Source organism: Drosophila tropicalis, unplaced genomic scaffold (genome assembly GCF_018151085.1).
Source record: "Drosophila tropicalis isolate 14030-0801.00 unplaced genomic scaffold, ASM1815108v1 contig_1187, whole genome shotgun sequence".
In the NCBI taxonomy this organism is placed as follows: Eukaryota; Metazoa; Arthropoda; class Insecta; order Diptera; family Drosophilidae; genus Drosophila; species Drosophila tropicalis.
This window is the reverse complement of record NW_027172559.1, coordinates 662,270-686,253: the sequence shown is the minus strand read 5'-3', so window position 1 is coordinate 686,253 and position 23,984 is coordinate 662,270. Positions and strand designations below refer to the sequence as shown.

At 35.1% G+C, this 23,984-nt stretch overlaps 5 protein-coding genes and 1 long non-coding RNA gene across 7 annotated transcripts; 2 read left to right on the top strand and 4 right to left on the bottom strand.

Moving 5' to 3' along the window:
- Window positions 1-20: 20 nt before the first annotated feature.
- Hs2st (Heparan sulfate 2-O-sulfotransferase) lies at window positions 21-2,336 on the bottom strand. The gene is made up of 5 exons (XM_068289310.1): window positions 2,052-2,336; window positions 1,677-1,992; window positions 1,281-1,419; window positions 1,000-1,220; window positions 21-934 (listed from the first exon to the last, which is right to left on the bottom strand). The coding sequence occupies exons 1-5, from the start codon at window positions 2,176-2,178 to the stop codon at window positions 691-693; spliced, it is 1,047 nt and encodes a 348-aa protein (XP_068145411.1). The 5' UTR covers window positions 2,179-2,336; the 3' UTR covers window positions 21-690.
- A 273-nt stretch (window positions 2,337-2,609) lies between these two features.
- Eato (Engulfment ABC Transporter in the ovary) lies at window positions 2,610-10,146 on the bottom strand. Its single transcript, XM_068289182.1, has 15 exons — window positions 9,656-10,146; window positions 9,404-9,524; window positions 8,872-9,072; window positions 8,329-8,799; window positions 8,111-8,263; window positions 7,849-8,027; window positions 7,561-7,777; window positions 7,183-7,483; window positions 6,646-6,958; window positions 6,436-6,587; window positions 6,189-6,375; window positions 5,885-6,119; window positions 5,190-5,813; window positions 3,667-4,660; window positions 2,610-3,604 (listed from the first exon to the last, which is right to left on the bottom strand). The coding sequence occupies exons 1-15, from the start codon at window positions 9,836-9,838 to the stop codon at window positions 3,190-3,192; spliced, it is 4,746 nt and encodes a 1,581-aa protein (XP_068145283.1). The 5' UTR covers window positions 9,839-10,146; the 3' UTR covers window positions 2,610-3,189.
- Window positions 10,147-10,223: 77 nt separating this feature from the next.
- Window positions 10,224-11,324, top strand: LOC137576713 (protein FRA10AC1 homolog). Its single transcript, XM_068289968.1, has 2 exons — window positions 10,224-10,722; window positions 10,795-11,324. The coding sequence occupies exons 1-2, from the start codon at window positions 10,279-10,281 to the stop codon at window positions 11,140-11,142; spliced, it is 792 nt and encodes a 263-aa protein (XP_068146069.1). The 5' UTR covers window positions 10,224-10,278; the 3' UTR covers window positions 11,143-11,324.
- On the bottom strand, window positions 11,281-13,263 carry p38b (p38b MAP kinase). Its single transcript, XM_068289958.1, has one exon. The coding sequence runs from the start codon at window positions 13,092-13,094 to the stop codon at window positions 11,988-11,990; it is 1,107 nt and encodes a 368-aa protein (XP_068146059.1). The 5' UTR covers window positions 13,095-13,263; the 3' UTR covers window positions 11,281-11,987.
- Window positions 13,264-14,747: 1,484 nt separating this feature from the next.
- Window positions 14,748-23,150, top strand: LOC137576105 (uncharacterized). 2 transcript variants are annotated; one of them, XM_068289001.1, is made up of 7 exons: window positions 14,748-15,260; window positions 19,266-19,317; window positions 21,687-21,745; window positions 21,818-21,974; window positions 22,037-22,374; window positions 22,427-22,578; window positions 22,759-23,150. In XM_068289001.1, exons 1-7 carry the CDS (start codon window positions 15,173-15,175, stop codon window positions 22,804-22,806), a joined length of 894 nt encoding a protein of 297 aa, XP_068145102.1. In that variant the 5' UTR covers window positions 14,748-15,172; the 3' UTR covers window positions 22,807-23,150. The 2 variants fall into 2 exon arrangements, with proteins under 2 accessions (XP_068145102.1, XP_068145095.1); XM_068288994.1 differs by having other exon boundaries at window positions 22,651-22,889.
- Window positions 23,151-23,277: 127 nt separating this feature from the next.
- LOC137576121 (uncharacterized) lies at window positions 23,278-23,595 on the bottom strand. The gene is made up of 2 exons (XR_011032270.1): window positions 23,505-23,595; window positions 23,278-23,446 (listed from the first exon to the last, which is right to left on the bottom strand). It is a non-coding gene; the product is annotated as an uncharacterized lncRNA (long non-coding RNA).
- Between the last annotated feature and the right edge of the window lie 389 nt (window positions 23,596-23,984).

Here is a 23,984-nt window from a genome sequence, read left to right as displayed (position 1 = left end):
ATTAGCATATACAAAGAGTATCAATTTAGTTATAGATATTTAATTATTTACACTTATGATTTACTTAAAACTATAACAGTTTAATTTAAAATTTGCAAGTGTCGTATAGATCTTGGGGTCCAGTAGTAATATCAAATATATGTATGTATGTATGTACGTGTGTATGCTCTTATGAAATACTACAAAAAATCGATTCCTTCAATTGTATTGTCCATGTATACAGAAAAATATTAGCGCTATGTCTTCAGATATATGTTTAAATTTACATACATCTGTGTTGGTAAAAGTTTAGCTAAACAAAAAAGTTATAGATATTTTATATTGTGCATATAAATTGTTGCTAAAGATATTGCTTAAATATTAAAGCGTGTATGTTCTCTCGTTTTTTGTGTTATACTTATTCTATGTTTTACAATGTTTGTCGATTAATATGTCAATGATATTCAATGCTTAAGTCTTTAGTGTCTTCCAAGATTTGGAGTCCATTCCATATTAGGAACAGATGGATTATATCATTTGTGTACATGCAACACGCATTTACATTGAATTCAACAACTTCATGGTATATAGAATCTATGCATGTAGGAATTCATTAGATTCAGCTAATATCTAGGGATATTTTGTGGTCTATGGAGCATAGCCCTGGCTAGATTTAATTCTATTTTTTGCCTTTTTCCGATTTCTATACAATCATTTCGGTCGTATTTTTTCATACATAAACTTTTGCAAATGCTTATTATCAGGTTGCATTAGTTTACGTTTAGTAAATTCGAATTGTGCTAAAGCAAATTCATATAAATCATTTTCCATTTGCCAGATTTTTGTTTTTTGTATGGCTTTTATAGTCGCTTCGCTAGGTGGTAATTTGGATGATGTAACACGTAAATGAGATTTATTGGAGTTTTGATAATGCTCACGAAAGCCATGGAAGATTCTGTAAATAGCAAATACAAAAATTAAACAAATGCTTAAGAATATCAAAGAACAATTTTTACTTACCTGGGTAGCGATCTCTCCAGCAGATCAACAAAATCATACATTTGCTCAGTGACACCGACTAGAAAATATTCATTGACCAGATTACGTTTAGCCTGATCTAGGGCCCAAACACTGCCAGGTTCCCAGCACTCGGCAGCATGGCCACAAAAGAAAGGTATTTGTAGCCACATATTTTTTGGATCACAGTCGGCTTGCTTCTGAACTACACACTCATCAAAAGTCTACAAATGATTTAAGCAATTAGTTTTTAGTTTTCGCTCTATTAAATGGTAATTACTCACAATTTTATTGCCGGCCTTTTTACGCACCAAATTTGGTCGATAGTTATCGCCAAAGCGTAAAAAATAATAATAGGAGACAAGTCTATCCAAAGGCTTACGAACTAAATTAATATATATTGGTTTATGGGCAATTTGAAATCTGGAAAAGCAAACAAATTATTAAATCAATATACAATTGATATTCGTCCGAATTTAATTGACTTCGTTTCAAGATCATTCAATTTAATTTTGTAAAAATTGTAAGGAACTAAATGGGATAAGATAAAAATTCCATTAATATAATTGAAAGTGGAATTTTTTCTACATATGTTAAGTTATGAATTTAGAGACCAAATTTAAAGGGCATTGATCTCTCCAACTTTGATTACTCTTTTCTACATTTCTTAAGACTCTTACTTTGAGAAATCCAAAAATGCCATATGGCCATGGTAAAGGGCTGGCTTCATTTCATGCCACTTGGTCACGTTCCGTACAAAGGAAATTTGATTTGGCAGCGATAGAACATGCATATTGGCAGTCACATTAATATGCAAGACATGATATTTATTTAACTTGCAAAGATCGTAGGCAATGTTCACAAAGCTGGTTGACCCGGTCTTAGGAACTCGATTGTATAGCACGACCAATTGTTCTTCGTAGTCATAGACATCTGTAGGTGCGGGTCCAGACACCTGAACTTGATCCACCGTTAGTTTGCTCAATGGCTTAAGTGCTAAATATCAAAATAGAGCATGATTAATCCATAATATAAAAAAACATTTAATTACAAACCATTCTCCAGACGAATCCCCGACCAGAGCCAATAGCCACAAGTCAAAAGACACAATGATATTAGAACACACAACCAGGACAACGAAGGGCGCAGCAAAGGCAACATTCTAACTAATTGTTTTAACATGCCTGTTGCCGTTTTAACTATCTATTTATTGCAAATGTAGCAGTTCATTTTTCTTTCTGCCATTAGTTAAGCTAAACTGTATTTGTTCCAGCTACTGCCAACATCCTCTTTTTTTTTTTTTTTTGTTTAACTTTTTGCAATAAATACAACAGAATGTTGGATAACGTTGAAAAGCATATGTTCTGTGCAAGCAGTGTCACCTGAGAAGTTATCGGAAATCGATAGCCGAGGAATTTAGGGATGAGTAGCATTGAACAGTGGGTGGAAATCGCATTCAAATTCACTCAACTCATTTATACTCAGGTTTTTGAAAACCTTTTAGTTTTCTATTTTTTCAATTTCTACTTCTATTTTTCTATTTCTATTGAAATAATTGCACAATTAAAGTTTTAATGTTACGGTATTAAACAAAATTCATTATATTGATAATATTATGTAGAAAACGTAGATAAGTTTATTCGTTATTGCAATTGTTATATCGGTTTTATAGTAAATATAAATAATATAAAACTATCGTTAATATATAATTTGGTTTTTCAGACACAAAGTGTTGTAACTTCACAATTCACAATTAGATTTTTAAGCCAATGTCTTTAATAGTAGATAGATACACTTAGGAATGGGTTAAATTATGTTAGTCTAGATCAGACTTTGTTGAAAAACTATTAGAAAAATATAACATATAAGAAAAAACTCCAGGTTTTGATGATACACCAACTTTGTATGTAGGGATTTGCGTCTCGAATGGAGACGTTAAGTAAAAAAGAATGCAAAACACACTGACGATCATGATAATAAGACTGTGTCAAAGACATCGCCAGGTTCAGCCTTTTGAATGGGATTCAACGTTTTCCACTTACTTATTCTAAAATGAGTTGTTATCAATGATGTTTTATACAAAATGGAATTTAATGAGTTCGGCCACATTAACGAAGAACCTGCTCATTCGCTAATCAAAACCGACGACAGCCTTTTACTCAATCTTATCGTATCATTGGTCAGCAAAGATTTTCAAGGAAAACATTCCTTAGAACTATGTCGACTTATCTCCTTCTTGTCGAATTTGAGAAATATATCCTCCAGTGTGCACTCATTAACCGAATAATCATCGACAATATGTGACAATTGTGTGGCCAAATACTCTTCAGTAATTTTAAAAACATTTGACCAAAGGATATGATCCTGAGTGCTAACAAAGTAGGTTAGTGTGCCAGCATGATTCTCACGTAAATGTAATCCTTGATAATGTGATTTTAGTGTGTTAGTAATTATGCTCACATTTTCTTCTGTTTCGGTGTCAAGTTTCATTTTAAATTTTATAGTAAAACCACTAAATCGTTTCAGAGCGCAAATATTGTTAAGACATTTGAATTTTCCTTTAGCCATTATGGCTAATCGATTGCAAAGCTCTTCACATTCATCCATGCTGGAAATATTTAATGATTGTAATAGATTAGATCAGTTAGATTAGAAAATAACAATAATTACCTGTGTGAGGTGAGCACCACAGTGCGATCTAGGTTTTGAAAATCTTTGATACACTGCCAAAGAAATCGTCTTGAAATTGGATCGACTCCCGTTGTGGGTTCGTCCAGAAGCACCAAGGAAGGGGCTCCTATCATTGCCATAGCAGCTAGCAATTTTCGTTTCGTTCCGCCCGAATAGTCGCACACTTGTATATGGCGATACTTTGTTAAATGAATCTTGTCTAGCCAATAATCTACATTTGCTTCAACGCTATCTGCGCCTTCTTTACCGACTCTCAATCCTCTTAGCATGGCCATATAGCGAAGGCATTGCTCTGCAGTCATAAACTTATTCAAGGCATCATATTGCGGGCAATAGCCAAAACGATGACGATAAGCCACCTCATTTTGTCGAATGTCGATGCCATCGATACTTATGGTTCCCTTATCCAATGTCAAGTTGGCGGCAATCATCTGAAAGGTGCTAGTTTTGCCTGCTCCATTAACGCCCAATAAACCGAAACACTCACCACGTGGCGCAGCAAAACTTATTTTATCCACTGCGCGATTCTTATTATATGACTTGACAAGATTATTCACAATCAATGGATATTCATCACTGCTATTCCCATTCGACATTAGGGCTTTTACACGATCTTCTTCTTTCTTGCAATCATCTATCGACGAATCACCATTGTCCTTGGCGTCTGTTTTATTTTCGTTTGACCAACGGAACCGCAAAATGTTCATCAGGAACTGACGATGATATTTATTTTCCAAAATCATGGTAAAGAAGATCATTGTAAGGCAACATACGAATATGGCGTAGACAAAGAACTGATGGGGAGATATAAACTCGAACGTTTTACCCGGACGTCGGCGCGCTATAAAGTTTTCATTAATTATCCGCAATTGATGATTCAAATTGAAATCGGGCAGAAAGCAAAGGAATGTGATCTTAGTCTCGTGTAATTTCATCGCCTGCAGATTGCTGGATGTAATAAGTGGAGCAATAGCTAAAAAAATATAGCAAAGAAAAAAAAAAAAAAGTTATTTTTTCAGTTACTTGACGTCTTAAGCTCTAAACGACCGACCAAATAATACAAAACGCGATACTTAAAAACTTAACGGATCCGCGCGTGGATTTCGATAGATTTTCGCGATGCGCTTAAAATCGTGAGCTGTAATCCAGCAATCTTTCCAATCTGGTACCTAAGATATAGACAACTGATTAAGTTCAATGAAAATACAGTAAATGAAAAGTCTGCATATTTGGACAAATAACACAAGCAAAACAGAAATACGGTTAAGCTCTTCTTACTGCTAAAACTGTTAAAATTGAACAACCTCCACCATCATTTCATGTAAAATATAAAAATTAGACATTTTAAATAACGCGAAAGTTGATCTTCTCTTTCCCACTTTAAAACCATTTTTCTAAATGAAATAGCGCAAGGTATTCGATTCCCGATTTAACGAACAGCCGCCCCATTTCTGAAGACCGTACGGAATTTTTTATACAAAACCAAACATTAGATAACTTACCCGAAACAATGAGCATTAGCAGTAGATATGTCGATATTGTTGATATGGATTTAAAGTTATTTGCTAGACTATATAAAATAGGTAAATAGCTGCATCCATAGAATATGATGCTCATAACGATCAAACGCAATTCATCGCCACCATAAAGTTCCGCGGGCATTATAGCGGCTTGTATCACGTAAAGAATTAATCCATTAAAGATTAATAATATTACATCAAATACAAATGTGGCCATCCAGTAGGTATAACGCGATATGGCCTGCAGTTCACGAAAACCGTTCGCATGTTCGCGGAATGGCAGAGAGATAAAATAGAACATATAGAAGAACATTCCTACCGATACCATAACAGCATAATATTCCAAACGTGTGGGACTAATATCGCTTACAAAGCGTCGTATGGGCATATAAATAGTATCAATGTCAGCTGCTTGATCGTTTTGCTTTAACATACTAATATCAATTAGGTTGATTAGTGCAACGGAGCTGTGATAACGATTGGTAGCGTAATATATATTCAGAATTGGTGTCGTCCCGGTACCCTGTCCCTCAACATGCATATCAATGAGGCCAACAACATCTTGTAGAAAATCTGCCAAATTGTCTTCCTGTAGCCTAAGCATTTCTATTAAAGAAGAAATAAAAAATTAAGATTAAATCTTAATCTAGTTAATGATCAGCGAAAAATTTACGAACCTTCTTTCACATTACTGCCACGTAAGTTCAAAGTTTTCGCTTGAAGGCCACTCAACTCGATCTGGTGTCGCAATTGTTGTTCAATTTGAGCATGATGTCCAGTGGGATTGTAGATATAAACCACGCCCTCTTTCATTCCACTAAGTCTGAGGGGTAAAGCAACCTCATTTGTAACCACAGACATAGCGTGCATTATACAAATTGCTCCAACAACACTTATCACGGGAATCAAGTGCTAAAAAAGAACATTGGTGTGGTTTAGGTCACAATACTCTTATCAGAAAAATAAACTATATAGACTTACCATAATGCCGCCATAAACCATTTCATTTTGCAAGAATGTCCATTTCTTGTAAAATACAGCTAACCACATTTGCCACCAAGGGGGAATATAATTATGATTATTCAGACGCTTGTACGGTGCAGTCAAGAGCGGTGCATCATTGCGAGAACCATCCGGTGTATCAACCTGATCTGCTTCACCCGCACAACTGTCAAATAGAAAAATTTAATATTATGCCTTTATCAATGCAAATCTCCAATAAACTCACCTTAAGAATACATCTTCCAGAGATGTGTCTGTTATTGATATCGTTTTAATGTCCAACTGTTCAGCTTTCTCCTCAAGCTCTTTTAACATATCATGAAAATTCTTTTTATATTTATAAGGCAGACAAATGTACACTGTTGGCTTCACCATACTCTGAATTGAAGATGTTTAGCAAGTAATTTACAAAAGCTTTTCTTTTTTTCAGACTTACAATAAACATGGCACTGGGTATGTGTTTATTTATTAGCTGCATTATTTCATCCATACGGAACTTGCAATCAGTAATTTCCAATTTCAAACGATAGCCACGATCGGATTTACGCTTCAATTCTAATGGAGAGCCTCTGCGTTGTAATTGGCCATTGGCTAATATACAAATGGTGTCACCAAGAACTTCAGCTTCTTCCATGTAATGTGTGGTGACCAAAATAGCCTTTTCCTTGCGTAAATTCAACAAAATGTCCCATAATTCACGGCGCGATTCAATGTCCAAGCCAGAGGATGGCTCATCGAGGATGACAATTCTGTAAGTCAATAAGATATAAGTTTATGGTTTGTAGACAGTCTGAAATCTTGATACTTAAACCTAACACCCACGTATTTCGTATTTCTTATCATGAATTATAGCTCGTGATACAATACATTAAACGTTACAATGTCTATAGAATTATAAGTTATCAACATTTCAAGATCCCAAGACTTGTACTTTATCTAATACTTAAAAAAATTGTATAAGAAAATCACAAACTTGGTATTTCCCGCAATAGCAATGCCCAATGATAGACGCCTCTTCATGCCTCCTGATAGACTTTTTCCATATACATCAGCCTTGTCGTATAAATTTAATTTCTTTAGTGTCGTGTCGGCCCAGGAATGAGCCTCGGCATTCGTTGCTCCACGCAATTCGGCAAAGAATTTTAAATGCTGACGGCAAGTCATGTAGCTCATGAAGACGCTATGTTGCGGACAAAACCCGATGAGATGACGATATGAGGACACATCACGTTCACTGCAGACAACTATTTTACCCGAGTCCTTGGGCACAAGACCTATTAAATAGTAAACAAATGTCAATTAATTTTCTTGCTTACTTTTTCATTTTTTTTTTTTTTTTTTTTTTGTATACCCATTATCATGTTCATCATGGTCGTCTTTCCGGCACCATTGTGACCCAATAGAACTGTTATCTCCTTGTTATTGATGGTCATATTTAAATTATCAGAAATAATAGTTTCACGTTTAGTTGTTTGGAATTTTTTGCATAGATCTGATATGATAATGGCATGCGTTCCACGCGGTGATGTCGTATACTCATTTCTTTGGCGTTTTTTATAGGTCTTGGGCTAAAAAAAATAAATAAATATAAACAATTGCAATTCTCAAAAATCAGTACCAAAATAAGCATTAAACTCACATCCAAGAAAAAGAGAAATGGACGTTTCAAGCCACCGGGACCAGGAAATACACAAACTAAATAATTATAGAGCAATGCATAGAGAAATGTCTGGAAAATCAACACGATATAGACCCAAATAATAAGATTAGAGTTGTCTTTGATTTCCCGGAAAAGATCCAAACCACCAAATTTGCGATCTGTAAGAAATATAAAAAGTCAGCAAAAATAAAAATTATCAGAAACATTTTGGATTTCCCCATTAAGTTATAGAAAGTCTTACGTTTATTGCAGAAAGTCTGGAAGACATCAATACCCTCGAGAAATGCATTGGTACTAAAGAAAACAAAGGCCCACTGTGTTGCCCAGCTGCGGACAAAGCTGAACGCGTATGGAATAACAAGCAACACCAGACCGCCAATTTTTGCATAAAAAACTATGAAGTAGAAAACGTGTTGCAATATATAATAAAGAATTTTATGTCATTAAGTAAATACTCACCAGAATGAAAGCACACAGATATTAAATATGCATAGGACGTCGTTGCGACAATGTACAAAAAATATAAAGTCAATATATAGCCAAAGCTTATTAATCCCAAAGCCTTATATTGGATGGCTAAGATTAAGGCGACTATAAGAAAGCCTAAATAGCAAGCAAACCGTATGAGAAAAAAGGTAAGTCCATTTAGAAAACTCATCGGCGTGACGAGATTAAGAAACTCCTTTAGTCCATTTTGTTTCTCCTCCACAAAAGGTACAATAAATGTGCTAAGTAACAAGACTGCAAACAGTATACTAAACAATGTGCCGAAATGTACAATTCGATAGCTATCCCATCCATTTATTTCCAAATTTGGCATAGAGTTCAGCAAAAGCTGATAGTCATCCTTAAATCCTTGATATCCCATATACTGACGATCTAATATGTATTGCAATGTTAAGAAACCGCCGCGAATATATTCATCGTCATCTGGAAAAGATCATACGCATAGACAAAGTTCATTGTAAGACATTTGCAATCATATAAAGATGCCCGACTCACCCTTCTGATGATTTATCTCTTCGTCATTGACAAAACGTAGCTTGGGCGATATCCGCATACGATTTGAACTGATGCTATATTTGAAGTGCCCACCTGTATAAGGCGCCGGCAGATGTTCAAAATGAATGGCAAAACAATCGCCACGGCAATGCTGTTCCATTTCCGATTGCATATCCACGCTGCTATTATACGATCGAAAACCTAAAGAGAAACAACGAATAATAATAATAACAAACAAAGAGTAACATAAATAAAGAGTATTGATAAACGAATTTCCAGCATAACCCTTTGGACAGAGTGTTAATTGAACCCATTCCCAGCTATAACAAGTTGACCGTATCAGCTTTTTTATTCTTGTATACTTAGTTACAACTACTATTATAAAATAAATATTTTTTTTACAAATGTGCTCTTTGTTCGTTCATTATCAACTGCAAATGTCCTCCCCCTTTGTTTACTTGTAATCAAATATTTCCGGCTGGGTAAATCTAAAAGGGGTTTCCACCGAAAAAAAATATGAGAATTAACTTACGCTCCGCTGAAATCTCCAATTCCCGTCGCAAATTGTCCATTAAAGAGTCCACATTTGCAGTATTCGGAGCATAATAGATGAAATCCATGTCATTAGCAGGCATTAATAGTCTAAGTGCATCCTATAAACATACATACATATATAATAATAAATGCAATTTGATTAGATTCTTACCAGGCTTAATTAAATCGAATCGAATCTTTGCTACAAGTGGAGAACATTGATCTCCGAAGTATACTCCTATATACTCACATAATTCTTTGTTTCAAAGTTATCAAGTTGAAGCTTTGTGGGCTTCACAGTCCAATGCAAATAGCCCCATAGTACCCCAAGCCAGCCAATGAATATGAAGAGGAGAGGTATCCAATGGCATCGAAGGAAAAGTAAGTTCTTGCGTAAAAACACAAAGAAAAGTGGACTACAACTGCAAGCCATTGATGCTGTTGTTGTTGTAGCACTTTCTCCAATTTATTCACAGATTAAAGATATTAAATAAATATAATTCATTTTTTTTCGCAACTACCAGGCGTTGTCACGCAATTTCACTTAATGCCCCTTTGTATGGGTGTATAAATGTATCGATAAATGTTTGCTTTGGTGGCACTTTCTCCTAATTGCTTTTTCACTTGCGTCAAAATGGATATACAATTCTACAGATATTGTCTTAGCATTTAAAATTGCCGAATTCACCCACGAATTTTGTTTTTCCCAACTTTGCATTTGTTTTGTTTCAGTGATACATTGCTACCCAATTGGTAGCAATCGATATCGATATCAAGACAATTGATACTTATCGGTTAGCTCCTTTGCTATCGACTCTGTGTTTGTAAACAAATCATTGCTGCTTGTTCCTGTTATAGTGTTTCCTCAAAATAATGAGCTCACAGTCTCAATTATTTCCAATAAATTTACAAAATCTTACGGACAAGGAACGGCACAAATTTATTCTTAATCACTATGTTCTCGCTACTCAGGCTGAGAATGAGTCCCGCAAACATAAACGGGATATAGATGTTATACGGGAAAACCATCGATTCCTGTGGGAGGACGACAATTTAGACTCCAGTTCTTTAAGCTGGGAGCAACGTCTGGCTCTACGCTACTATAAAAAATTATTCAAAGAATACTGCATAGCCGACTTAACACGTTATAAGGATAATAAAATCGCCCTCCGATGGCGTACAAAGCAAGAAGTTGTTACCGGGATTGGTCAATTTCAGTGTGGAAGTAGGCATTGCAGTGAAAAAGAGGACTTGCGCACCTGGGAGGTTAATTTTAAATACATAGAGCAAGGAGCTCCTCAGAATGCACTGGTAAAGGTAAGATTGTTTGATAAAAAGGTGCTAAAAAAAAAAGGTTGCCCCTGCCGATTACATTTTAAATACTTTCAGATACGACTGTGTCCAAACCACACACAGCAATTAAACTATCGTACAAAGAAAAGAGAAATTAAAAGACAAAAAAAGAGAGCCAAAGAGGAACGTAAAACAGTTAGAAAGCAAAAAAGGCGTAAAGTTAAAGATCAAGAGGAGCCATCAGCTAAAGAGGATAGTGACGATGAAGAAGGCCAAGACCCACAAGAAGCTGCAGAGAAAGACAAAAGCCAAAACGAATCGTCTGCAACATCGCTCGAACAATCTGCGGATGATCAAATCTGGTTAAAACAGGCCGATCTCAGTCAGGAACAACCATCAAGAGAACAAGAATTTGAACGTTATTTGGAAGATTTACTTCTATAAATAATTTACAATAAATGTAATGCAATTTTCATTCAAAGCAAAGGCAACACTGACAACTTGGCTAAACCGAAGTATATCCTTGGTTTGCTTTTATTAACAACCACAAAACTGTTTAGAACCAAATGCAGAACCCTCCTATTTAAAATACATAACACATTTATTTGTTGGATTCAAAATGTAAACATCTTGTGATCTTTTCTCCATTTGTGAATTCCCCTTCTTTAAGAATTACTGGCCATACACTTATCCTCTAAGATCCTATGTATTTACACACATTTACAAGACTTTAAAACCAACACCAACAAAAAAAAAAAATGTACGACAAAAATATAAAGTTTGTTGTAGTTGAACTGGACATTAAGGCTCTGTGACTTTTAGAATTAGAATTATTGAAACATAGGTTTATACATAAAAATTTCCCAACGTGATTTAATAGGCTTCATACTGTAATTTTACGACTGCGAATTATAAATTTATTAAGAGATTTTCATGAACCTTATATAAAAAAAGTTACAAAATATTAATTTCATCAGTAGTTCATGAAAATAGCCTTTAAAATGTTATTCGCAATTTATATAAATAATTTCATTGAAAGAAAAGTAAACTGATTTACCATAGAATATTATAAAACACTGATATTCGGCTTACTTATTAAAAAAAGAAAAGTTTGGTTTAAGCACTTTGATTGTCTTTAAATTGGCAATAATATTATGCATATATAGATAAAAAAAATTGCGAAGTAAATCACGTTTTCACACACAAATATGTATAAACCTAGGTTCCACAAAAAGAATCTGAACTAAATTTACAATGACTTTTTGTTTTGTATAGACAACTTAATGAATCTATTTTTGCTGCGCTTGTTGCTGCAGTAGCTCGGCAAAGGCTTGTGGCGGCTTAAAGCTTTGAACTTCGGTGAATACCAGATCCTTCCATTTCTCCACCGGCAGCTCGTTCTCCTCGAAACTCTGATCGTAGAGAGCCGATGTCTGCTCATCGGTTGGATCGTGATATTTCTCCATATAAGGATGGGCTAGAGCCTGTTCCGCTGTAATGCGACGATCGGCATCCAGCTCGAGCATTTTTTCAAGCAAATCAATTGCCAAGGGATTGGCACCACGGAAGACATCACGGAATTGACGACGAGGCATAACGGGCAATGAGCGAATGTATGAACGTGCGCTATCCGATGAGATGCGGTTCATAAACTCCTCTGCCGGGGTACCCAAAACCTCCATAATAAGGTTCAATTGATGAATGTGATCGGTGCCTGGAAATAGAGTCCTTCCTGTCAACAATTCTGCCATAATGCAGCCAACGGACCATATATCCACAGTTTGGTTGTAGTGCATCCAGTTGAGCATAATTTCGGGAGCCCGATACCAACGTGTGGCCACATAGCCCGTCATCTCACTCTCTGCTGGACGTGCCAGACCGAAATCCAAAATCCGAAGCTCACAATCCTCGTTTACAGCGATGTTTGAAGGCTTTAGATCGCGATGGATCACACCAGCGCTGTGAATATATTTAAGGCCACGCAGTATCTGGTAGACCAAAAACTGGACATGATCATCCGATAGCTTTTGCGTTCTTATAATGTTATTAAGATCCGCGTCCATGAGATGCGTCACCATGTAGACTTGTTGGAATTGTTCCAGCGAGTCTGCTGGTTGGCCAGGATGAAATACATCTAGTAGGCCGATGACGTTCTCATGATCCATATGCTTAAGCAACCGCAGCTCACGATATGTTCGCTTAGCATGAACAGCAGATTGAAACGGCCTGGCTAATTTTTTAATCGCCACTTTTGTGTTGGTGTTTTGCACTAGAGCTTTGCATACTTGACCATAGGCGCCTTGCCCGACGGCCTGGAGGTTCTGGTAGGTTTCCGGTATCTCCCATTCAGTGCGATTGATGTCCAACTTATAGAATTTAGGCATTTTTCGTGACATTTGCTTGAATTAAATACTTTTTTTTATCTTTCTGACCAAATTTTTCCAAGTTTCTCGAATAGTTCTTCTTCTTGCTTTTCTGTGCAATGTTATCTCACGTTTACACTATCAACTAGATTAAAAATTTTCTTCACGTTACGATAAAAGTGAATATTTAATCTATTTGGCTGAATGTTTATCTTTCATCAATATTAGTGCATTTGAAATCAAATTCCAAAGTGTATGTTCATTTGTTTAGTTTATTTTATATGATTTTTCTATCTGCACAGATTAATTTTTATATTATTTATTTTACTTTAACGGCTGTTTTGGCAGTGTGAACGGCTAACGTACTCGCTTTTTATCGATTACCATCAGCTGGGCGATTGTTTTTTTCGATTTGCTGTTAGCAAACTCATTTTGAGTTAACATGCGGATAGTGATGCGAGATTGAAAGTTTTTGAAATGCCTTGGATATTTTTTTCAAATCTAATCAAATTCGTCTTTAAAAAACTGACTTATTTTATACTTGATTTTTAATAATAGTTAAAAAGGCTCCACATTACACCTCTCTCTATGTGCATTGTTTTCAATATTTTTGGAGATTACATATAGTCAAACATTAATAATTATTAAAATTCTTTTCAAAACAAAGCTTAACTATTTTCCGAAGAGTTCGCTGTTGTATGAGTTGACATCCATGGCTAGAATTAACAGGTTTGCATCGAACAAATGAGTTGTGTAGGGTATCGTGGGAGTAGTTGGAACATTTGAAGCATTTGGTCTTGGAACAAGAATAATAATAAAAAAAAAAGTTTTAATAATAAAATAACTTTAAACATTTAAAAGTGTCTTTCATAATGGGTCCTGCCAAGGCCTGGTTATTTCAGAATACCCCGTTTCTTAGAAAATTGGTCCTTGCCGCCTAATCCTTTTCAAACTTAGACCCCGAAGGTATTCTAAGGTAAATTTGAGTTTTTCGATTGCCAAAGTATAGTTTTCCATTGCGAACCTGTAAAGGAATTGAAAAATTTCGTTATCTCACAGCTAGAAAGCTATACTAACTTTTTTTGCAGCCAATAACCAATTTAAAAAAAGTTTATTTCCTATTAAAGAATAACGACGCCAGTGGCGTAGTAACGGGGGGTTTTTGGGGATAAAACCCCCCGAAAATTGGTTCATTTCTTATAAAATTGATTCAGCCAATTCAATATCTTTGATCCTAAAACATGTTAACCCCCCAAAAATTTTCTGGCTACGCCACTGAACGACGCAAAGAACTGATAAGGCCGACGGCGGCGGGGGAGGCCGTCTTACCCAGATTTAGGATCTGGAGGTAGAAGTGACGCCGCACAAATGAGGCCCGAAGCTTAAAGAACACCACTCTGTGAGATAACATTGACTTTATCACTCGAAATAATGGCCAGATTTCCTTCATGGAGAATGACCTCTACAAGGCCACCGTATATGCAGCTTTAGCGAAAATCTACCAAGACTATAACCACTCCAGGACCACTCTTCCAAAATAAGGGACTCTTGGGTTTCCAATTGCGCCACGTCGGCTCAAACGATGAAGAGTATGCCGTAGTCGCAGCAGTCACGAGATGAGGGTGGAACCACGAATGTTGTTTTGATTTTCATGGTGAGCATTTGTTGTTCAGTTTCAAACGGTCGCTCATCGGCGTAACAACTTACCAGTCCGGTCTATGTCAATTTAAGTGTTAACGTTTTTTGCACGAGTTTTTTCCTACGTATTTTTCTTCATTGACAAAAACTGAGCTGCCCCTCGTACGTGTGTGAAAGTGTGTGTGTAAGCGCGCGCTTGTGTGTATATCTGTGAATGTGTGTGTGTGAGTGAGTGGATGTGTGTTAGGTTCTGGCGTTTTTGTATGGTGCAGAATAATTTTTGCAAACATTATGTAAATGCGCAAATTAAAGTTCAATCGGCACTTAAAACTACTTAAATCAAATACAGATTGCCTAGCATTTTCTGTGTGTGTTCACCATTCAAAAGCAACAGTTTATTCAAAAACAACAACACTCACACAGAAAACTCAATATTTTGAAAAAAAGACCGTTAAAAGTTGAACATTTTGAAAATGGCCCAAACAGCGGCCTCAATGGCGGCCACCAGTGTCGTCGTATTGGATCGGGGAAATAACACAACTTGCACCATTAACTTGCATGGTAAGCGAACAAAACCCAAAAAAAAAAAAACATAAAGAACACCACAACCAACAATAATAATTAATCATAATTAACCATAAAAGAAACAACAAAAAAGCAGACGAATTAAAAAAAAAAAACGTTTATTTTTGCAATATCTATTTGACGCTTTCAAAAAACAATGTTGTTGGCGTTATTTTTAGCGCATGATTAGCAACCTTTTTTTTCGTTTTATTTGTCGTTTAAGCATTTTATAGACTTTCGTTTCAAAGAAGTTTTTTTGAAAGTTAAAAAAAAAAACTAGTTTTTTGCTTTATAAACCATTGACGTATGTATTTTTTTGATTAAATTATGTTAAGTTTATGGAGACTCGACAAAATTTCAATGAATTATTATTGTGAAAACTGAGCTAAGTACTTTAGTACCTATAACAATAATAATAGTAATCAAATATCATAGGATTTATTACAACTTACAAATAACAAAAAGAACAATGCTTTGGTTTTTTACTCAGTTTACTCGTATGTACATATGTACATACATATGTACATGTGTATAAATATTTATGTATTTTTGTATTTGAAACAGATAAAAATTAAAAAAAAATTATTACCTTAAAGGTTAAGCCGTTTTTAAGTTCAGAATTCCATAAATTGTCAGTTTTAATTTATTTTTAGACTATTTGAGGACTTGATCTATCATTCTTTTTTTAAAAAAAGGACTCCAAAAGTTGTTCAATTTTTATTTAGGTAGGTTTCTTAAGCCTTGACCTTTAGTTTGACCAAAAACAACTCAAAAATATATTTAAAACTCTATGATTTCAAAAAACAACAATGCAACGTAAACCACATTTTAGATACTTAGCAGAAATGTCTTAGTTCGGCCTATACTAAGGCAATTAGATAATCTTAAGATCTTCAGAAATTTGTTTCTAGCCACTAGAGGATTAATATACTTAAATAATCCTCTATTGACTTTTAAATGTATAAGTGAGCTTTCTCGAATAGGACAGAATAGGGGTTTTTCTCGAAAACGAACCTTATTTAAAATGAATACATGGAAAGGAAAATAAATTTCGGTTATTATATCTACTTTATTCTTCTTTTAAAGATTTGAATTTGCTTTTTGCAACCCGTTTAGATTGTGTAATTTCAATTTCAATAACGTTGACTAAAATTCCTGTTTTGTTATAGACACAAGATGGCATGGAATCACAATAATATAATCTCTTGCATTCCTGACCTTTTCCCAAAATAAATCATTTTAATACAAATAAAGATGAATCAAATACTCCAACTTCCAATTCATTAATCGCTCATGAGTAACTTTATGTCGACTCAAATTCTATACAGATATCTTTTAAACCCTACCGACCTCTAAAGGTTATCAATTTGTTTTATAAACAACCTTGTTGAAATGTTTTCATTTTACTCGATTTTATTTGTATAGTTTTTTTAGAGAGCAGTTTAAGTGATTGCTTACGTTACTGATTAGGTTGTTCATTTCCATTGTCTTATCTTATCGTTAAAAGATCTAAAAAGAACTTTTAATAGTTCCTGAGGAGGGTACATAGCATATACCTATAAAATATAAGTTTTTATTTAAGCCAACTTACAGCTTCAGTTTCAAAATAGAAATAGGAGCACCTACTCGTTAGAGCACATTTCGATTAGGCGTTATACATACATATACATATGTATGTATGTATGTATGTATGTACCTACATTTGGTATATAATAGAGGTGTATATCTCTCTCTCTATGTACTCAAATGTACTTTCAACAATTACGACTCGACGACGTCGTCGTCGCCGTCGTCTGCTGGATCTGCCCACGTTAGTTTTTCATAGTTGTTTGAGCTACAAAAACATCAAACATATAGGCAAGGAGAGAGTGAGTGGGATAGAGCCACATGTGTGAGTGAGAGGGACACAGATTTGGCACAAACTTGGCTTACGATCCGACAAGTTTTTTAGTTAAGCTCTAGCTGAAACTTCACTTGCTTTATTTTATTTTCATTTTTCTTGCCATTTATTGCGAATTCAAATCAAAATCGAAGATGTTGATTTTCGCACAAAAAACAAAAAACAAGAAAAGATAGAAAAAAAACGAACTTTGCGAAATAAAATCAAATAAAACTTTTTTGAGCCTAGCTGACTGTCTGTTGACTAAGTGACTGACTGTCTCTCCCCCTTCAGCCAGATTGGTGTGGGGAACACCCACACGCACTTAAACTTTGTTGTTTTTCTCTGTGGTGATACGGAGTCTGAGCGAGTGAGTGAGTGTGCACCCACCAATTGGCCGTAGGCCATAGTCACAGTCACAGTCTTAACTGTACAAAAGAGCGTTTCCCAGTCAGTCTCCAGTAGGTCTCAGCCAGCCAGTTTACTAACTCACTCACTCACTTACTTACTTACCGGCCTGTTACTTACTGGCTTATATACAAAATAAATCTCTGTACATATGCATTTGGCCCCATGTGGGCTAGTGCCGTTCATCGTCTGCGTCATCTCCAGATCCAAGCTTCATTCATTGATGACTACAATTCAATCAGAAAAAGAGAAATGAAGTTGACCAATACCAGATCAGTTATATTTAGAGACAGGCAGTTCTCTAGAGACAAAGGGAGAAGTAAAAAACTATAATTCTTAAGACTGAATATCCAGCTGGTTCTGGTTATGAAATTATCAGTAACAAATATTTCCCTACTTGTGTTTGACCAAGTGCCAACTACACGAATGAAAGTATTTACATTAGTTATTACAACGTTTCTTAGTTTCCTGTTTTGTTTGTCAATATTTTTCAAATAAACTTAAACTTGGAGTTACCAGTTTTTCACAGAACTATCTTCAAGTTTAGGTAAACTCAAGCTAAATATACTGTTAAACACCAAAGAATCAGTTTTGATTTTGAGAAATCATATTCGAATAAGTTTAAATTATAATATATTAAATGAGAGTCAAGTATGCAAATTATTCAAACAACTCGAATAAATACAAATTTCTCAATGGCATCGAAAACTTACACCAAAAATACTTTAATAAACAAAAATCCAAAATATACAGTATAATCTATCCAGATCTGATCTTGAATCAGAGGTTTATTTATTAAAGTAAATTTAAAAAAAAAACAGACTCGCACTAACAATTTGTAACAGAAACAAATGAAATATCTCGAATTCTACCATTTCACACGATACTTTAAATAATTGGGAATAGAAATGCACCAGATTTTTGTCACAGAACATTGTAATCTAAATTTTACAAAACAAACGCATTCCAGTGTCTGAATAGACATATAGCAGGATTAGCTACGTGTCTCGATTGTCAAAAGGCTTTTCATCAATGGAAATATGATTCAATGTTTAATAAACTACAAATCTGACCAAATTAGGTGAATTAAAATAAAATTTAATATTTCATTTTAAATACTTAAAACTCTTTACTTTGCCAGACTTTAACCGATTTTCAAAAGTGAAAGTCGAAGCTTTTAATTTACAATGAATTGGAATTTAAGTTATCTTTTCAAACGAGACAAAAAACGCCAAAGAACAGGAAAATATTCCAATAGACTCCAATTTCATTAACTTCTTATGTAGTCAATTTTTGTAATATGTGGTAAATTTATATCTTTATTTTAATAAGAACAGAAATAATGTCTTTAATGCAGATTTAAAATCTCAAGAACTAAACTTTTTGCCAATTTATAAGTCGTATCAAATTTTATGTTAAATGCCATTTAAAAATACGCTGAATTTAAATTTTATTTAATATTTTTTTTAATTTTGCAGCTTTAAATTCAAAAATAGAGAAATCCGATCGAAATTGCAAACATTTAGTATACGATAAAAGTTTTTATTTTCACTAATTGACTTTGCATTCAAACGATCTTATATTTAATTATAAAAAACAAATTTTTTTGTATTAAAATATTATGCTTGGAATATTCTTAATATCCGAACCAACACATACTAAATCTTAAGATAAATTTATATATTAATACTAATATTCTTTTCTTTAATTGACAGGCGCCACAGTTGTCTCTTGGAGGGTTAACAATCAGGAGCAGTTATTTGTCAGGTAAGTTAAATTAAAGACCATTAGCCATAAAGGCTAATATCAAAATGCGTTATACACATATAAAGTATACGCCACATTGGCCACACAAACACAAGGGTCTTAAAGCTGCTGAAAAAACTATAGCAGGGCTAGCCTACGGTATGCGTTTTGGGTCGTGCAACCTAAAAAGTGATTTGCAAAAGTTTTCCAACACACAAGAGCACAGAACTACTGGCCACAAAGCTGGCGAGTAGTAATGATGGTTTGGGGGTAAAGAACTTGGTGGGAGGGCACGAGAACGAAGCAACCTTAGCCATTCTGTTTGGCGGCAAAATGTTTTTGTATGACACCCAACAAAAAACACGTCGGGACCGAGCGGCGGCCCCAACAACACGTCGAACCAACGAACCGAACCAAAAACCTAGAAGCAGAGTCCGGAGGGGTATGGAGTAGGAGCGCAGGGGGCGACCGAGGATGAGCAAAAAGAGAGTGTAGTGTATATATGTATGTATATACAGGGGGCCGCTGCACTTGCGTTCAAACAGTCGACGGACAGGCCAACAGCCAACGAGCCCGCCAGCCCGCCAGTCAGCCAGCCCATTGATGTCCACTTTTTTCGCACTGTTGCTGCCTACGTTTGTTCTCCGTCTCCTTTCTTTTTGTCCTCTCTTCTGTTTGCCCTCCTCATTGGGACAAAACAATGTGCAAGTTTTTATGAATGGAGTTGCGAGTTTTTCTCTCATTTTGGTTCTTGTTTTTTTTTTTTTTGGTTTTGGCGCGCCAACCTTAGGATCGATAAATCCCCACTACATTGGACTGCCATGTTAGGTTTTTGGCACAGTGGTGCAGGAATACTCGAAAAAAACACCACACTTCTTCTTCAGATTGTCTTGGCCCACACACACACACACACACACACACACAGAGCCGCTCTCCATCATCCATCTTCCATTGCCTCTTGGCTTCTTCTTCTCTCCTGTGGTTTTTTGCGGCATTTGGAAACCCACTAAAAACCGCTTACCAATTGGAAACGCAAGTCAAAAACCTAGACATGCCAGCCACGTTTATATGAAAAAGGCAAAAAGGATGAAGTTGAAACTAAATAAATTAGTTAAAAGTTAAAGAAGAGAAATAAATACACAAAATGTGCACCGAAATTCGAGAGATTCATTCTTACCTAAAATTTTCTTTAAAAATGAAACCTTTGAAATACATCAAAAATTTCAACCATCATCTTAGTTTAAATTAAAAAAACGACTTGTTGTCCTTGCGATCTGTCTATGCAAAGTATTTATATTTACTTAAGTTTCCGATTAATGTTTACAATTAAGGATATACATATAAAGATAAATCTAGTTCGATTTGGCCTCTTTTAATATCTTTGTTTTCGTATTGAAAAAGGTAAATCAAGTTCATTTATAAAACCTTTTGAAATTTGATCTTTTTGCTTCTGAAAAGAAACTTTTCGAATATAAACTTGAATACTTATTACACAGGCACTTATTACACAGGCACATTTTTGAAATCATGAGAAAGGTCTTAGTGTCTATAGCAATTTGCTGATCCGGCACTGTCATTTTGAAGTCTTCAATTGATTTTGAAGATTTGTTTTGTTTAAGGATGGATTTATTCATTTAAATATCTCAGTTTCGATAATTAATTTGGAAATTGGATTTTTGAAAAGATCTACAATAATATTTTCTTGCTTTTATCTTACATTTATCTTTTTCCTGTCATAGAAAAGTCTAATAGTTGTTTCAAAACCCCATTTCTTGATAATAGTTCAAAATTTCAAAAGGTCTTCTTTGGATAAATTGTCTCGGCTATTCTAGAGATAAAGTGTCCTTAAAAGCAAACAATTAATTTATTTATTTATCTTCGTTTAGAAAACTCTTTGTTTTTAAAAATTATGCATTTAAAAAAAAATGAAAAGAATATCTTAATTAAAGTTCACTTTGTTAGACTGGTAACCAGAATTATTAATGACAATTGCTCTGACAGATGCGATCCACAACAGATTGGCGGACAGTCAAAAGAAAAGACGGAGATGGACAGAATTTACAAATGATGCACACACACAAACATAGAGGAGCTAAAGTAGCATCTTTAGAGAACTTCCATTCCCGCTTTTTGATGGATGCGCCGGCAAATTAGCGCAGAAGGAGAAATCCAAACCAAAGCAGAGAAAGGCAAAAAAAAAAAAAGGGCAAACATTTTGCCAGACACTTTTTTAGTTTGCTTTCATATATACATACATACATATGTATATTTTGTTGTTGTTTATGCCATTTGAGAATTTCTAAATGTCTGGAAGAGTTTTTATGCCTGGATATATATTTGTCAAGAATACCGAATTAATCGAGTCTGTGCTGTGTTTATTCTCTTTGCAGTAAACTGGCCTCATTTGATGGCAAGAAGGCGATACGAGGTGGCATACCCTTTGTGTTTCGTAAGTTTAAAAAAGATATATACATATACAACAGAACAGAAGATGTACCTTATATATATATGTACATTGCAGCTCAGTTTGGTGCCTGGTCCTTTGGTCCACAACACGGATTTGCCCGTATCACACGTTGGCATTTGGAAAGGGCGCCAGAGCGTCTACACAATGGCGATGTGGAGGCTATATTCTCGCTAATGGATAATGAATTTACCCGCTCCATATGGAATTATCAGTAAGCTTCTCAAATGCCTTACACCTTTACTTAGCTCAACTTGTTATCAAACTTTTTGATAGATTCCGCATTACCTATCGTCTTATATTACGCGAAAAGGAGCTACATTTTCACATTGGCGTCTACAATCCCAGCAAGGAATTGAGTTTCACCTTCAATATGCTGCTGCATACCTATTTGAAGGTGCCCGATGTACGAAGATGTCAGATAACTGGCCTACAAGGTTGCCATTTCATTGATAAGACCCGCGAGAATGCTTTATATCAGGAGGGCAGAGAAGTTGTCACAGTGAATGAGTGGACCGACAGAATCTATCAGCATACACCGCAAGAGCACGTGATCACCAATGTGGTATCCGGACGCAAGATGAGACTGCATAAATACAATTTTCCAGACACGGGTAAGTATAAAGTCGTCTTGTCTTATGGTTATCATGATTTTGTTTCTCATAGTTATCTGGAATCCCTGGATTGATCGTTCACGTGAAATGAGCGATTTTGGTGATGATGAGTTCCCCAATATGTTGTGCGTAGAGGCTGGCAATGTTAGTTCTCCTGTCATCCTGTTACCGGGCACAGCCTTTGAGGCCAGTCAGATTCTACAGGTGGGTATACAAATGATGTGATTAATTATACATAACTATAGTCCATCATCTAATTGTTTGCCTTTGTCACAGCAATCCAAGTGCCATTTTGATTTACTGGCCATGAAACCAAATAAGAAATTTATGTTCATATAAAACAAATGTTATAAAATTGCATTTCTATTCTCTATCAAATATCAGATCATCATCGAGGGTAATGTGAGTCGTAAGACCAAACGGAATCGCTAGCGTTTAAAGAATCGGAACCCATTGAGGTAAACCGATTCGCCCCCAACAAGAAAACAGAAAGCAGAAAAAAAAACACGCACACACAACAAAAAAGAGAACGAGATACAAACGGATGAGAGAGATGATGGGAAGAGGGCCTAAATACATGGCCTGGCTTGGTTGTTTCTTCCGGCTTGGATGATTTTTAGACTCTAAATGTACAATTTTTAAGTAATAGTAGTTCTAATCCTAATCCCCCTCCCCTCTAGCAAGAAAAATCAAATTAAAAACTAAACTAATGTGACTGTGGGTTGAACTCTTCAACATACAAAAATAATAATAATTAAATTGTATACGATAAACGATACGATCGATAAATTTATATATATATATATATATATATATATATGTATATATAATATAGCCGTCTTAAACTAGTTTAAATCTGTGTGTGTAAATTATATGTACTAAACAAAACAAAAACAAAAAAAGGGAAATTCACCACATTTAATTAATATTGCAATAAAAACAACTATTATTATTTAAAGGTACCATGATCTTCTACTTTCGGATGTCCCACAGGAATAGCATATTCCCAAATCAGATAGAACATATCGCTTATATTTGCCATTATTTGCTGTTTCGCTGTGGAATGTCGTCTCTATGGATTGTAAAAAAAGGGAATAAATAACTAGAATAAAGTTTATTAGATAGTTTACCTCATAGGGTCCATGTGGAGGCACTGGGCTTACTAACTTCAGAGTTACAAAAGCCAAGATAAATGCCAAAATGTATACCCGAATCGACAGCATTCTTAACTCTAGCAAAATAACTATTAAACTGACAAGTTTTTCGAGCACACTGAGCTCAAACTGCAGATGTAGGAACTTCATTTAACTTGTAAAACAAATGTTTATGCAGAAACTTGGAAAACTGGAATCGATCTAATAAACAATCACAGTCGAGTAAAAAAAAACTTGATTAAGAGAAGTAATTCTAGATTCAACGTAAATTTTTGAAAACATTTCAAGCAGATTTTTGTGAGGCATGGTCGAGAAATTCTAAATGTGGTCAGGACCAAAATTACATCTATGCTGAATCTAACGCTTTAGCTTTAATTTTAGGCGATTCTGCCAGGGGGAAAATTAAATAGGTCTTTCCGTTTTCAATTGATATTTTTTTTTTTTACGAGTGTCAAA